Raw genomic sequence first — 16,673 nt, forward strand, 5'->3', positions numbered from 1 at the left:
TTAAGTAGTTATTGTTCAGCTCAACAATACAATTTTGAACTTGCAGAAAATCCAAAAGATCATGAAACAAGATTTCTTAATTGCCCTGTTGCCATATTATTACAAACAATAAAAGGAAATACAAGGTGAAACAAGGAAGTGTATGCAGATGGAATTAGGCCTAGTGTTTACATATGACTGAGGAATTTGATCATTTTTTCCCATCAGGTCCCTAAATACACCCTTTCCTTCATTCCACTATCCCCACTATCTTGCCCAGTACTTAGCCTCATCGCTGCTACCTGCTACTGGAAATCCTGGCACAACTGCTTAAGCTGTCCTCACCATCATCACTTAATGTTAAAAGGCCCCATTACATGTTTGCTTGATTGAGACTCGGTACTGGCAATTTCACTTAGCAACAGCTCAGCAAACAAACAGTCACTGTATGTTTGAGTAGCAAGTTGAATTGTGCCACGATTGCTTGAATGTTTCAGTCTGGACTATTGGTAGCATTCTCTGACACTTATTTGTACTGATAGCTTCCCAAAAACAAAAAAGCCCAGGCTCTGCAGCAGGTCATCCACACAGTCTAGACAGACAGATCTCCAAGATTTATACGATTGGCTACACTAGTTCCCTCAGTATTCACCTCCCAGCAAGTCAGCCTTGCACTGCTTTCCAGCGTGGAAGTAGACCTCCTCACACAACATACTCTTAGTTTCACAAAACCCATCACTCCAGGATTCTTAGATAATAAAATGTGAGGCTGGATGAACACAGCAGGCCAAGCAGCATCTCAGGAGCACAAAAGCTGACGTTTCGGGCCTAGACCCTTCATCAGAGAGGGGGATGGGGGGAGGGAACTGGAATAAATAGGGAGAGAGGGGGAGGCGGACCGAAGATGGAGAGTAAAGAAGATAGGTGGAGAAGGTGTGGGTGGGGAGGTAGGGAGGGGATAGGTCAGTCCAGGGAAGACGGACAGGTCAAGGAGGTGGGATGAGGTTAGTAGGTAGCTGGGGGTGCGGCTTGGGGTGGGAGGAAGGGATGGGTGAGAGGAAGAACCGGTTAGGGAGGCAGAGACAGGTTGGACTGGTTTTGGGATGTAGTGGGTGGGGGGGGGAAGAGCTGGGCTGGTTGTGTGGTGCAGTGGGGGGAGGGGATGAACTGGGCTGGTTTGGGGATGCAGTGGGGGAAGGGGAGATTTTGAAACTGGTGAAGTCCACATTGATACCATATGGCTGCAGGGTTCCCAGGCGGAATATGAGTTGCTGTTCCTGCAACCTTCGGGTGGCATCATTGTGGCAGTGCAGGAGGCCCATGATGGACATGTCATCAAGAGAATGGGAGGGGGAGTGGAAACCCACCCTCCTGCAAAAATTCCATCCCCTATTCCCAATTCCTCCGCCTCCGCCGCATCTGCTCCCACGATAAGACATTCCACTCCCGCACATCCCAGATGTCCAAGTTCTTTAAGGACCGCAACTTCCCCCCCACGGTGATTGAGAACGCCCTTGACCGCGTCTCCCGCATTTCCCGCGACACATCCCTCACACCCCGCCCCCGCCACAACCGCCCCAAGAGGATCCCCCTCGTTCTCACACACCACCCTACCAACCTCCGGATACAACGCATTATCCTCCGACACTTCCGCCATTTACAATCCGACCCCACCACCCAAGACATTTTTCCATCCCCACCCCTGTCTGCTTTCCGGAGAGACCACTCTCTCCGTGACTCCCTTGTTCGCTCCACACTGCCCTCCAACCCCACCACACCCGGCACCTTCCCCTGCAACCGCAGGAAATGCTACACTTGTCCCCACACCTCCTCCCTCACCCCCATCCCAGGCCCCAAGATGACATTCCACATTAAGCAGAGGTTCACCTGCACATCTGCCAATGTGGTATACTGCATCCACTGTACCCGGTGCGGCTTTCTCTACATTGGGGAAACCAAGCGGAGGCTTGGGGACCGCTTTGCAGAACACCTCCGCTCAGTTCGCAACAAACAACTGCACCTCCCAGTCGCAAACCATTTCCACTCCCCCTCCCATTCTCTTGATGACATGTCCATCATGGGCCTCCTGCACTGCCACAATGATGCCACCCGAAGGTTGCAGGAACAGCAACTCATATTCCGCCTGGGAACCCTGCAGCCATATGGTATCAATGTGGTGGTATCAATGTGGACTTCACCAGTTTCAAAATCTCCCCTTCCCCCACTGCATCCCTAAACCAGCCCAGTTCATCCCCTCCCCCCACTGCACCACACAACCAGCCCAGCTCTTCCCCCCCACCCACTGCATCCCAAAACCAGTCCAACTTGTCTCTGCCTCCCTAACCGGTTCTTCCTCTCACCCATCCCTTCCTCCCACCCCAAGCCGCACCCCCAGCTACCTACTAACCTCATCCCACCTCCTTGACCTGTCCGTCTTCCCTGGACTGACCTATCCCCTCCCTACCTCCCCACCCACACCTTCTCCACCTATCTTCTTTACTCTCCATCTTCGGTCCGCCTCCCCCTCTCTCCCTATTTATTCCAGTTCCCTCCCCCCATCCCCCTCTCTGATGAAGGGTCTAGGCCCGAAACGTCAGCTTTTGTGCTCCTGAGATGCTGCTTGGCCTGCTGTGTTCATCCAGCCTCACATTTTATTATCTATACTCCAGGATTCTTCATGGTTATCCAACTCTACTTCATCTGAGGCATCACACACACACCAGTGCTTCAGGTTCCCCAACTGCACTGAGTGAGGTACTTGCCACCACATTGTCCAGACTCCTGGCTTCAAGCAAATCCCTTTCATGAGCCATTTTCCAAAACTGCCCTGCAGCTATTGGTTGAACAACATTGACGAGGTCACTTGGTGTCCAGCCACTTGACAATTGTGGGGTCCAGGATCCCAGATAACTTGCATCTTATTTGGTCATCATTTGTAGAAATACCTTTGCATCACTTGAAAATTCAGTCAGCTTTTCGCTATTTCAAAATTTTTCCCCTCAGTGCTTCACTTAGTCTTCTTTTTGCCATTTTGAACAACTGGCTTCGCCTCGTGAGTTACATGGCTCTCCAGTAATGGCTTGGTATTCTCGAGACAGCTGATCCCTGAGATTCAATCTCATCCAAAAGAACAGGTAACGTGAAGAATAGTCTGTGGAAGTTGCAGGTGCTATTGTAAGCAAACTAGCTTCAGAAGATACCTGAGCCAATTTTGTTTACTGTCAGGAGGTAAAGTGTTCAGACAGACACGCAAAAATGGGTGAATCATTCATATTGTACATTACGTTTGAAGGCCGGACCGGGGGCGGGGGGAGAACAGGATTTCGTGGTGGTGGTGGGCACCCCTCTTGGAAATATTACAGGCCTTGCAAAGATCCTGTGGGTCCAGGTCTTGGAGTTCTGCCCTGATCATATCTAATGCCAAAATACAAAACAATTACATGCTAACAGTCTGGCTGTGGCAACAGCCTAACAATTATGTCACTGCTACAATATAGAAGCCCAGATTAATGCTCTTGCGACATGGGTTCGCAATCTCTCGGATGGTGGGATGGGAATTTAATTAAAACAGGGATAAAGAGATGTCAATCGTAACTCTGCAATTACTGTCAAATGACAGGAAAAATGCAACTGCCCTTTCCGAAAGAAAACCTCCCTCTATTTGGTCTGACCTATATCTGACTCCAGACTCTCAGCAATATGGTTGATTCCCCTCTGGGCAGTACTTTCTGGTTGAGCCAGTGATGTTCTCATCCCACAAATGAATAGAAATAAAGCTGCTTGGGTCTCGCTGAGAATGGCCTGTGAATTTGAAGATACTCATCAGTGTAATAATGTTGTCAATCTCCTTACTACAGCTCATGACCTGCTTGCCTCTGCTCAATCTGGAGGTGAGATCCACAATGTAGTCAACTTCAAAAACTTCAAAGATAGAGAGAGAACAGGTCCTCCCCGTCAGCTTGCTTGTACACAGAACCACTACTGTAGGCGGTGATCTCTTCCCATTATTTCCCGATGAGCTTTCTTGCACATGTATTGCTTGATCAATGTCACCTGCTCCTTCATATCGAGGCCCCTAGATGCTATAGCCAGCAGTACATCCTCAGATCATTGAGCGCTTCCCATCTTGTCCCCAAACTGGAGCTTTGAACTCATCAATTTGAATATCTAGCCAGGAGTATATTTACTTCTTCCAGAGAATCTAGGGAACACACATTGGGAATCTCTGCCCAAATTTGGCTTAAAGGCCTAACCTCCACCGCCCTGAGCCTCCAATATTGAAACAGCTTCAGACAGGATGCCCGTCACAATTCTTCCACAATCCACTTCATCTTGGAAGCTTGCCTTTTAATCTCATTGGTCATGACTTGATGCAAATGCTGTGGAGTCTTACCAGCTATACCAGAAATCTAAAGTGAGAATTAACACATGGATGGTCCAAAGATTATGAAACAAGATTTTATTTTACATAAATCAGGTCATTATGATACTGAGGGGAAAATAAGTTTAAACATGGAAGACAGAGTGTGCTTGAGGAAGTAAGTCTGTGGTTTATATCTGGCTAAGGAAATTTTACACCTGTCTGATTCTTTTCATGTTAGGCCTCCTGCCCCCAAAGACATCTTTTCCTATAGTGACCATTTGACTTCCCCAGCTATCATGCCCAATACCCTTCCTCTCTCTGTTGCCACCTGTGGGAAGTTCCATTATGCAAAGGCATCCGCAAATTCAGAATCAAAAAATTGAATTTTGAAATACTATTGTTAGCACACAAATTGGGTCCTTTCTTCACAAGGCACCCACCATACCAAAAAATTAGCATTCAACCGTGCATATGAAACCAGAGTCAAATTTCCATTGCTCAATTCTTCTGCCACACCTCCTCAATATCGGATACACTGGCAGTTTAAATTTCTACTTCTTCTCATCACTGTTTAATTGCAATATTCGGCCAATAAAAAGGCAACAGTGGCAAGTTATTCTTGTTATCTGCCCAAATTGATTGCTATTGAATTTAAATAGTACATAGTAAGTGAAACTTTTCCAGTTGTGAGGGGTATGGCACCCATTTTAAAATAGCTGTTTGCAAAATATTCAAGCACTCCACAAATGTTTTTCCATTAAACTTTTACAAATTCAGTTAAAAATCATTACATACATTCTCTTCTTCTGTTTCCTGCACAAAAAACGCTTCTCCATTATCTCCCAACTTCATGTGCAAATCTACTGGATCGCCATTAATCTCGATGTCAATCTGCAAATTCCATAATAGCACTAAAGTAAATCTGACATCACTATTAAAAAAGTCAAAACTATTCTTCTACGTAAGCAACTCTACAAACTTTGTGTGGAAACATCTATAAAAACAAAACAGTCGTAAGAGCTTTTAAACAATACATCATCAAGGCTCTTTGCAGAGAACTATAAAATAGGTTTTTGCAAAGCCTCAAGTTAACATTAGGGCCAATAGTTTCTGATTTCTACTGCAGACGCATGAGGATCCTCAAGCTCATTTTGTACTGAGCAGAAAGCAGAGTTGAGGGCCGATCAAACAATTCCACCAAAAGGCGACACAGACTCAAGAGGCTATTTGATCTACTCGTTAATCAGATTTTTTGTTCACTCCTGGTAAGTGGGTGTTGCTGGCTGGAGCTGGATTTCTTTCACATCCCTAATTTCACTTGAGAAGGTGGTAAGCTGCCTTCTTGAATCACAGCATTCCATTTCATGTAGGTACACTACCAATGCGGTCAGGTCGGAATCTTTAGAATTTTGACATAACAACACTAGAAAAACAAACAACAGTGATGTATTGCTAAATCAGGATGGGAAGTAGGTTGGAGGAGAACTTGTAAGAGATATTGTTCCCATGCACCCACTGTCACTGCAGGATTTCTAGCCTCTGACCAGGTCTTAGAATTTATATTGTTAATGGAGTTCAGTTTCCGGTCAATAGTAACTGCAGGGTGTTGATCATGGGGGGAATTCGGTGATAGTAATGCTGCTGAATATTAAATGGACAATGTATTGACTTTTGTTAGAGATGATCACTGCCTTCCCCTTGAGTGGCATGAATGTTACTTTCCACTTGTCAGCCAAAACCTGGACATCATCCAGGTCTTGCTGCATTCAGACAACGCGCTTAGGTATCAGAGAAATTACAAATGGTGATGAACGTGCTGAACATCTAATGTTATGGTGGCAAGAAAGCTTTCAATTAAGCACCTGAAGGGAGGGAATATCAAAAGGGGTGAACAGACTATTTCTGCTCCTATTTTCAATGTTTTTAAACAAAATAGTGCACTATCTTTAATACTGGGCTCGCTTCATCATCTAGGTGTAGACTTAAACTCAGTAAAGTACAATCACTCTCAAGTTGCAACTATTCAAAATAATTTCATTAATCCTGCTTTAACTGTCATATTCAGTAATGTGATAAACAAGTGTACACAAATTAATTCTTTAATGTTGGTAACTTTCCAAAAATTGCCAGTTAACTTCACTCAAATCTGTATTAGGTAATAAGATGAAGTTACATCAGTTAAACCATTTGGCAACTACAGACACGGAATTTGCTAAGGCACATCATTAACATGGAATAATCATAAAAGTCAATTTGCCAGGTCACATTCAGCTTCACTGAATTTAAGTAGGAATAACACAGTTAAGTTCTCAGTATACAAAAAAAAACTGCAGATGCTGCAAATCAGGAAACAAAACAGAAATTGCTTGAAAAGCTCAGCACATCTGGCAGCATCTGTGAAGGAAAAAAACAGAGTTAACGTTTCGGGTCCGGTGACCCTTCCGCAAAACTTGGACCCGAAACTTTAACTCTTGTTTTTTCCCTTCACAGATGTTGTCAGACCTGCTGAGCGTTTCCAACAATTTCTGTTTTGTCTCCTAAGCTTTCAGTATGTTTTTAGTATTGAATACAATGGATTTCAATTCAGAAAAGGTCTGCATATCAACTTCACCAAATCTCTAGACAACCAATGTTTATATTATGCAAACAAAAACAAATGGTTTTGCAATTGGATGACAGTTTGTGTTCTTAAGAATTTTTACATAAATAACAAATTAATCACTCTTATTCATCTAATTTTTTTTTAAGAACTAGCTGGATTTGTTCATTAATTTTCTATCAAGACTAATATGAGAAGTTACAGCTGTTAATTAAGAGAATAACAGCAATTGTTAATACAATACCAAATTCTTATTCCTGGAATGGGAAATTTCAAAATATTTAGTTCCATTCGTCCCTGCTCATTTTTACTTCAAATCATTGAGTCATACAGCATGGAATCAGACCCTTCGGAGCAACAAGTCCCAGCCAAAGGGAATCCCAAACTAAACTAATCCCCACCTGCCTGCACTTGGCTCATACCCCTCCAAACCTTTCCTATTCATGTAATTATTCAAACGTCTTTGAAACATTGTAATTGTGCCCACATCCACTACTTCCTCAGGAAGTTCATTCCACACATGAACCACCGTCTGTGATAAAAAAAAGTTGACCCTCACCTCCTTTTTAAATCTCTCTTCTCTCACCTTAAAAATGGATCTCCTCGTCTTAACCCCCCATTCTAGGGAAAAGGCACTTAGCATTAACCATACATATACCCCTCAACTGTATAACCTTCAAAAAGGTTGCCTCTATGCTCCCAGCCTATTCAGCCTTTCTGTACAACACAAACCTCCATCGAGTTTCCGTTTTTAAAAAAAAAGTGGTAAAAATTAAAAATGCTTATTCTGTTTGCATTCTAGTGATTCCAGGACAAAAACTGGTTTCCAAAAGACTGGAAAATCTGCCCCAATGGCACGCAGGGAGGTTACCAGATTAATTTTTGACTTTTAGTCTATTTGTGCACAACTACTTTATACTATCTTTCATTCATTCTGTACAGCATGGCATTTTAACTGCTTAGAGCATCTGGGTGCTTAGTGAGAAAGAGTTCGGGAGTAGGAACACTGGTATTGCCAGTGGTTCCTTGACTATTTAACACTAGAAGGTTTTGACTGTCAAATATTTCATCTTTTGTCTTGCATACTACATTCAGAAATTGTTTGTTTAGTATCTCTAACTTCAGTACAAAGGAGGATAAGCCTTACAAGGTTTCAGCTTTTAAAATTACAGATAGATAACTATGAAACTGGCAATATAAAAAGCAAACATATTTTCTAATGGGATTCGTAATTCTAAAACAGAACTCTGTTCTGGGATTAACACAGAATTACAGAGTTATGGTAGACCAAATAAAATATGACAAGATCAAGGTGACTTAAGTTCATTCAACAATTGTTTTAACATCCTTTTCAAATCTAACTACTAATTAGAAACTTACCACATTTTCCTTTGACCGAAGTACTCCCAACTTTCCAAATCGAACATGAAATGGTGAGCACTGGTAAGTACCATCCTGCTGTTGGACTACAATCACATCAATGCATCCAGAGAGTGTTGCAGGATTCAATCCCTTGTACAATTCCTTAACTGTTACCAGTAATTGTCCGACATAGTTCATGGTTTGGGACTGGAAAAATAAACAATAAGATAACATTGCTTGAACATTCTTGTATTCAAGAAAACATTTTTGTGCACTGTGCTGAAGTTTACCTATTTTAAAATTAAATCCTGAGCATATTGTAAGATCACTGGATATACATGTTAAGCTATTTTAAACCATTTCACTTATCAACAAAAAAAAACTGATCCACTTATAACTTAATCAATGTTGTATTGAGGATTTGAATTGCATCATATTGGTTAACATCACAACTTAAGTTTTTAATGAAATGAATAAAGTAAAACTTCACATAGAGCAGACATGTCATCTATGAGAGATTTAAAACATGAAATACTCTGTTTAAACCTTTGTATGGAAAGTACGCACTATATAATTTCAGCAGTATCTTTTCGAAAAAAAAGTTAAAAATAAAAACAAGCAGGCTTTCATTTTAAGTCAGTAAATGATACCCAAATGGGAAACCACCAACCTTTTCCACTAATCTGTAAATTAGCACTTGGCCCCAAACAAACAAAAAAAAGCTAAAGCAACATTTTGCTAGTATAGAGATAGTAAAAACTGCCAATGCTGGATTCAGAGATAACAGTGTGGAGCTGGAGAGATACAGCAGAAAAAAAAATGAGGAAGGGTCCCGAACCAAAATGTCAGCTTTCCTGCTCCTCTGATGCTGCCTGGCCAGCCTGTGTTCCTCCACCTCCATACTGTTATCTCTATTTTGCTAGTCTAATCTGATTTTAATCCTTGCTAATCGGGAAGCACAATATTTTAAGACAATTCTGTTTTCCACATCAAACACATTTAAGTTGGCTTTTAGCAAATCAGCCTGTTCCTATCTTGCTCATTGTAAATTTCTTTTGTAGCACTCTTTCAAAATCCATCCATGCAAATATGTAGAATGCACCACAAACAGGACTTTTCATTAGGATATCTTCAGGTTTTGCAGCAAGACATGCGCATATCATTATTTACTGCAGGCACTCCAAACTAGTTGCCACCCGCAGTCAACTTGTTCCAGTACAGCTACAACACTGGCATGAACCCAGCAATGTGCAAAATTGCCAGGCATGTCCTGTCCATAGAAAACAGGACAAACCTAACCCAGCCAATTAAAGACCTCTGTCTCCTCTCAATCATTAACAAAATGTTGGAAGGGATCTTAACAATATCAAGCAGCACTTGCAAAAGAATAATCCCTGACGCTCACTTTGGATTCAACCAGAGTAGCTCAGCTCCTGATCTCATTACAGCCTTCTTTCCAACCTGGATTTAAAAGAAAATGCTGAACTCTGAGTCAAAGGTAATCACTCTGCCATTACCTTCAATCAGTATTTGATCAAGTCTGACATCAAGGAGCTCCAGCAAAACAGAAAACAATTTGGAATCCGTGTTTGTGGTGACGGGGTGAGAAAACACAGTACAATCCAAACCCAGGACCCTATTCCTCCAACAGGACACGAGCAAATTGGTGTATGTCTCATCCAATCCTGACTTGGAACTATAGCAAGATGTAGAGCTGGATGACAGCATGCCAATCAACAGAGAAGCATGAATGCTGACGTTTTCAGGCATAGATCTGAAGGAGGGTCCAGGCCTGAAACGTCAGCTTTCCTGCTCCTCGGCTTGCTGTGTTCATCCAGCTCTACACCTTGTTATCTCAAATTCTCCAGCATTTGCAGTTCCTACTATCTTTGGAACTATAGTGCCCTCCTTTCACGGTTACTTAGTCACAATCCTGAAACTCTCTTCCAACATGTCCCTACAGAGAGGATTTCAAAATACTTCCATTCAGCTAGAAATTAACAATAACTGCAGCCTTGACATTCCAACGCAAAAAAAAGTTGGCATCTTGCATGCTCAAACTGACACCCTAACATGACTTTAAATGGTCAAATCTTTTGAAGATTTTAGAAACATTGGAGATTTAGTAATTTGAATTTCCTTTCACAGCCCTACTGATTTATTTATTTGTAGTCATTGGTACTGAAACACAGTGAAAAGCTTTGTTTACAAGCTGTACAGGCAGATCATATGAAGCAAAGGACATCCAGATCAAAAAGACTTAGGCATACAAGTTACATTGCACAGGGTGTGCGCTAGGCATGATCAATGTTAGCAAGGTCAGTGCTATTCGCGACTAAAGAGTCAATTCATCAATCTGATAACAGCCAGGAAGCTGTTCCTGAACCTGCTTGTTTGTGTTCAGGTTTCTGTACCTTCTGCTTGATAGAAGAAGTTGTAGGAGATTGGGGTAGGTGATGGTCTAGGTGGCATTATCACTAGGCTATTAATTCAGAAACCCAGCTGATGTTCTGGGGACCCAGGTTCGAATCCCACCACAGCAGATGGTGGAATTTGAACATTTGTTTTTAAAAACAAAGGTCTGGAATTAAAAATCTACTGATCATGATATCATTGCTGATTGTCAGGAAAGGAAATCTGCCACGCTCACCTAGTATGGCCTACATGTGACTCCAGACCAACAGCAATGTGGTTGACTCTTAACTGTCCTCTGAAATGGCCTAGTAAGCCACTCAGTTGTACCAATCGATACAAAGTCTCAAAGAAATGAAACTGGATGGATCACCTAGCATCGACCTAAGCACTGGAAAAGACAACGACAGAAACAACCCTGTCGACCGTGCAAAGTCCTCCTGCTAACATCTGGGGCTTGTGCCAAATTTGGACGAGCTGTCTCACAGACTAGTTAAGCGATAGCCTGACATAGTCAAACCCTCAGAATCATACCTTACAGGCAATATTCTAGGAACCACCATCACCAGCCCCGCATATGTCCTGTCTCACCGGCAATACAGGTCCAGCAGAGGTGGCGGCACAGTGGTGTACAGTCGGGAGGGTGTTGCTCTAGGAGTCCTCAACACTGACTGTGGACTCCATGAAGTCACATGGTTTCAGATTAAACATGGGGAAGGAAACCTAATTACCACATTCTGTCCTCCCTCAGCTGATGAATCAATACTTCTCCATGTTGAACAACACTTAGAGGAAGCACTGTTTTTGTGCCCTTGCCGTTCTCATTCTCTGAACGGAGGATTTCAATGTCCGTCACCAATAGTGGCTCAGCAGCAGAACTATTGATTAAGCTGGCTCGGTCCTAAAGGGCATAGCTACGAGACTGGGTCTGCGGCAGGTGGGGAGGGAACCAAGAGGGGCAAAGATACTTGACCTCATCCTTAATAAACTGCCAGCTGCAATTGCATCTGTCCATGACAGTATCAGTAAGAATGACCATTGCACAGTCCTTATGGAGACACAGTCCCACCTTCACATTGAGAACAACCTCCATTGTGCTGTGTGGCACTATCACCGTGCTAAATGGGACAGGCTTCGCACAGATCTAGAAACTCAAGACTGGGCATCTGTGAGGTGCTGTGGACCAACAGCAGTCAAACTGTACTCCAGAACAATCTGCAACCTCATGACCCAGCATATCCCCCACTCTCCCATTACCATCAAGCCAGAAGATCAATCCTGGCTCAAAGAAGAGTGCAAGAGGGCATACCAGGAGCAGCACCAGGCATACCTAAAGATGAGGTACCAACCTGGTGAAGCTACCAAACAGGACTACCTGCATGCCAAACAGCAAAAGCAGCAATAGACAGAGCTACGTGATCCCACAACCAATGGATCAGATATAAGCTCTACAGTCCTGTCACAGCCAGTCCTGAAATGTTGGTGGACAATTAAACAACTCCCTGGAGGAGGAGGCTCCACAAAATATCGCCATCCTCAACAAAGAAGAGCCCTGCACATCACTGCAAAAGATAAGAAGTGTCGAGTGGATGTTCCATCTCAGCCTCCTCCAGTGGTTCCCGGCATTACAATCACCAGTCTTCAGCCAATGATTCACTCCACGTGATATCAAGAAATAGTCAGAGACACTGAATACTGCAAGATGCACTGCAGAAATTCACAAAAAACCCTCAGACAGCATCTTCTAAACCCACAACCACTTCCATCTAAAAGGACAAGGGCATCAGATAAATGGAACACCACCACCTCCAAAGTTCCCCTCCAAAACACTCACCATCCTGACTTAGAAATATGTCACCGTTCCTTCACTGTCACTGGGTCAAAACCCTGGAAATCCCTCCCTAACAGCATTGTGGGTCAACCCACAGCAGGAGGACAGCAGGTTCAAGGCAGCAGCTCACCACCATCTTCAAGGGCAGCTAGGAATGGGCAAGAAATGCTGGCCTGCCAATGACACCCAAAAATGATGAGGGCGTGCTTTTCTCCTTTCTTTCTGAAGTCAATGATCAGTTCTTTAGTTTTGCTGACATTGGAGAGACGGATTGTTTTCATGGCAACCCATCATCAAGCCCTCCATTTCTCTTCTGTAGTTTGACTCGTTGTTGTTAGATATCTGGCCCACTTAGTTTGCAATACTCTTAATTAACCACTCTAAGATAGGAGTCTTAAAGTGCTGAATAATTTTCCCCACAACACAGAAGAACACACTATACCAAGTTCTCACTGTTATCATCTAATTTAGTAAAAGCAGCAATGACCATTATCTAGGCACAAAAACTGTATTACTAATAGTTCACTATTTCATACTTCCCAAAGCTATTACATCTAGGTAACCTCTGAATCAAAAGGAATGGCAAGAGGTAAGTCACATTATTACAGTTTGAGATGCAAAATGGTTCAAAATGGCATGGAAGATCTAGATATGCCTCAGTTGTTCAATCTAGTGTACTCAGATAAAACATAACTGACAAAGGGATAGTTTATCAAATGAAATAAACTCAAGCCTTATTTAGACACAGGTAAAGTTTTGAGCTTTGAGTGCAGGAATAAAAAGAGCACCAGAAACACAAACAAGGTGTGTTCATTGATAAAACCTATGTCAATTGTATTTTTGGACTTCCTGCTGTAGTAGCTTGTCTAGTGCACACTTATCGGAGGAAGAATATAGTGAAGCAAGAGTTCATGAAGTTCTTCACTAAATTTTAAATTGCTAAAGCCAAATTAAACACCCAGTTAATCTTCCTTTGCAGCTGTTATGTTAGCTAGGTCAGAATGTTTACAGTAACAAATTCTACAGTGAAGGTGATTTTGTCACGTTTGCTTTGCTGAAAGAAAGCCCCCAGTTAATGCAAGTGTACTGTATCAACACAGTACTTAGCCATAAACATGAATAGTAAAGGACTGAAATGTTGTTTCTCACTCCACACTTGCTGCCAGACCTCAGTTTTGCCAGCAATTGTATTTAAATATTGTCCCTGCTGCATACATTTTAAAGACATGTTCCGACCATTCATAAAACAAGGTGGTAAACAAGAAACCAATTAGACAAGGGACCTGAACTGGCATAGCAAGTGGGACACTTATTTGTTAGAAGTAATTGAATATAACAAATTTCAAAAACTTTTCCAAATCCCATTATTGCTACACCTGCACGAACATAATGGTTCTCCCATGACAGCTACTACTGTTCATACTGTTGTCTCTTTGCTGAGAGAAATTAGAGAAAAACATAATTATAGAATGTTTAGAAGTTGTTGCTTGCTTGTAACAAAGTCTCTAAGAATTCAAATTGGTTTCTTTGCTCAGAAGAACAAAGTCATCTCAAAATACTGATTAACAGAACACGCTAACACAAAACATTTTTTAACAAATGGATTGCAGAGAAAGTGTAACTGCCTAAACTTGGAATCTAGAAATGCGCTTACTCTTTTTACATTGGAACAGATAAATTATGCTTGAATGTTTTAAAATAGAAAGATGGAGGCCAAAATTGATTACTAAACAATCAAACAGTCTTAAGTCAAAAATATGGCTCCGAGCACTCTCAGCACGATGCATGCAAACGTAGCTAAGATTGTAAGCTGCAAAACTTAGCCACATTAAGGCCGAGTAACAATTTTAAGAGGACACAGTGGCTCCCGTGGTTAGCACTGTTGCCTCAGTGCTAGGGACCCAGGTCTGAATCTAACTTTGGGTGATTGTGCAAGGTTTGCATGTTCTTCCTGTTTCTGCATAGGTTTTTGCCAGGCACTTCAGCTTCCTTCCACAGTCCAAAGATGTGCAGGTTAGATGGAATGGCCATGTTAAATTTCCCTGCAGTGTCTAGAGACCATGCAGGCTAGGTGGCTTAGCCATGGGAAATGCAGGGTTACAGGTAGGATGCTCTTCAGACAGTCCATGCAGTCCTGACAGGCCAAATGGCCTCTTGGTAGGGATTCAATGATTAACTTGGCAAAGAAACAGACTGAGGAGGATCATATACTCAGAGAGACAGAGACAAGGTAGTACTCAAATGAAAGGAAAGAAACTATAGGAACCACAGGATCTTGGGGTATTTGTCCACGAATCCGAGGTGGCAGGTTAATAGGGTAGTTACGGAGGCTTAGGGATGGGACACTGGTCTTTTTCAGTTGAGGCATAAATTTAAAAAAAGGGGACCAGTGATTATATTGGAACTGTGTCGGTGTTTGATTATGCCACAGCTGCAGTATTGTGCACAGTTCTAGTTTCTGCAGCGTAAGGAGGATGAGATTGCACTAGGGAGGGATGTGCCTGCGTACACACACAGAAGACTCCTTAGGAAGTTGCTGGGGATGGAGCACCTCACCTCGTAAGAGGGGCTGTATAAGCTTGGGCTGTTTTTTTTTTGGAAGGGGAAAAGGTTGAGGATAGATCTGACAGAGGAGTGTAAGATTTTGCCAGGCTGAACAGAAAACAGCCTAGCTGAAGGGTCAATAACAATAAAGCATAATTTCTAAAAAAAGGTGAAGGGAAGGAGGTGTAGATGGGATTTAAGGAAAAAAATCTTTTCACCCAGTGTGGAGGAGGTCTGAAATGACTGGGAGTTTAATTAAGGCAGGTAACTTCTCAACATTTGAAAACAAACCTGGATAAGCACTTGAAATGTCATAATATTCAAGGCTATGGGCCTGGTATTGGAAGGTGGGACTAGTGCAAAGTCTGGCGGTACAGACTTGATGGGTGGAAAGACCTTTACTGTATAACTCTATGACTATAATTCTGTGAACAGAACGACGATTACCAGTGCTGGGGGATCAAACAAGACATCTGCAGAGCATGGGTTGCTCTGCTTACTAAACAAGGAAAATGACTTTTACGAGAAATTATGCAATGACTACAAGACATAACAAGAAAAAAAACACTAACGGAATGCAAGAATTAAAACTACATTACAAGGAGATCTTGGGTGATACTGACAGCATCACTTGGCTTATGCTAGTAAAATAAAGTCGGTCTTAGACGAACACAAATTCAAAGTGGCTGCTTAAGCCCCAATGACATTGTCCGACAAATTGAAAAAAAAACTCCTGTTGCATGCACTATGAACAATCACATAACAAGTGCACCTTCATAATTACCATGGAAAAACCTATGCAAGTGTTCTGAGACACACAGAAGGTATGAATGTCCAATGGAAACACTTCTTAGCTGTTTATTAACTCAGCAATCTGCCTGCTGTTATGGGACATCATTTTTTGAGGACTCGCATTTAAAAGTTCTTGAACAGCAGTTTATTTGAAGTCTATGCAGAGGAGTGGACATTTTCTTTCAGAAACTTTGTTTTGAACTGTCACTTGGGATATATTGGAATTTATTTTAAGAAAAGATACTATTTAGAATTCTGTTAAGGAGCAGTTATAGAAATAAATTAACTCAGTAAAGGTGTCACTTTGTGAAAACTTACATACCACAAGTTCTCAGGTAAAAATCAGTATTGGCTGTTCAAAGCTGAGGAAGTCTGAGATCTTGGTGGGGAGTCAAAAAGGTTTCATGGAACCAGAACTGAAAGCAGTTAAGTCAGCCAATGGCTTTGTTAAGGGAGGCAAATTTAATCTGGATTTTACTTAACTATAAAAATGTTGGTATTGGAAGTATTTGGCATTTATAACTAAGTAAGGTACATTTTACATAATGGTTATATGTAGAAACCTTAATTTGCTTTATTTTGCATAATAAATTTCTGCTTTACCATAAGAACCAAATCTGTAGCCTCATGTGCTTTTTTATTCATTAATGGGACACAGGCTTTACTGGATGGCCAGCATTTATTGTTTGTTTCTTTGTTATCCTTCAGAAGGTGGTGAACTGCCTTCTTGAATCATTGCAAAACACTTGCTGTACAATTACCCACAATGCCCCCAGGAAGGGAATTCAACA

At 42.1% G+C, this 16,673-nt stretch overlaps 1 protein-coding gene across 5 annotated transcripts in view; it reads right to left on the reverse strand.

Moving 5' to 3' along the window:
• Positions 1–16,673, reverse strand: part of lpin2 (lipin 2) — a 104,235-nt gene that overhangs the window by 66,268 nt on the left and 21,294 nt on the right. For 4 of the 5 annotated variants that reach the window (XM_048529363.2, XM_048529360.2, XM_048529361.2 and 1 more), the window contains exons 2-3: positions 8,322–8,510; positions 5,138–5,233 (exon numbers count right to left, since the gene is read on the reverse strand). In XM_048529363.2, coding sequence (XP_048385320.2) covers positions 5,138–5,233; positions 8,322–8,510 — 285 coding nt within the window. The remainder of the gene's footprint in view (positions 1–5,137; positions 5,234–8,321; positions 8,511–16,673) is intronic. The other variant, XM_059646087.1, reaches the window with a different exon arrangement.

This window comes from Stegostoma tigrinum, chromosome 5 (assembly GCF_030684315.1).
Source record: "Stegostoma tigrinum isolate sSteTig4 chromosome 5, sSteTig4.hap1, whole genome shotgun sequence".
Taxonomy (NCBI): Eukaryota; Metazoa; Chordata; class Chondrichthyes; order Orectolobiformes; family Stegostomatidae; genus Stegostoma; species Stegostoma tigrinum.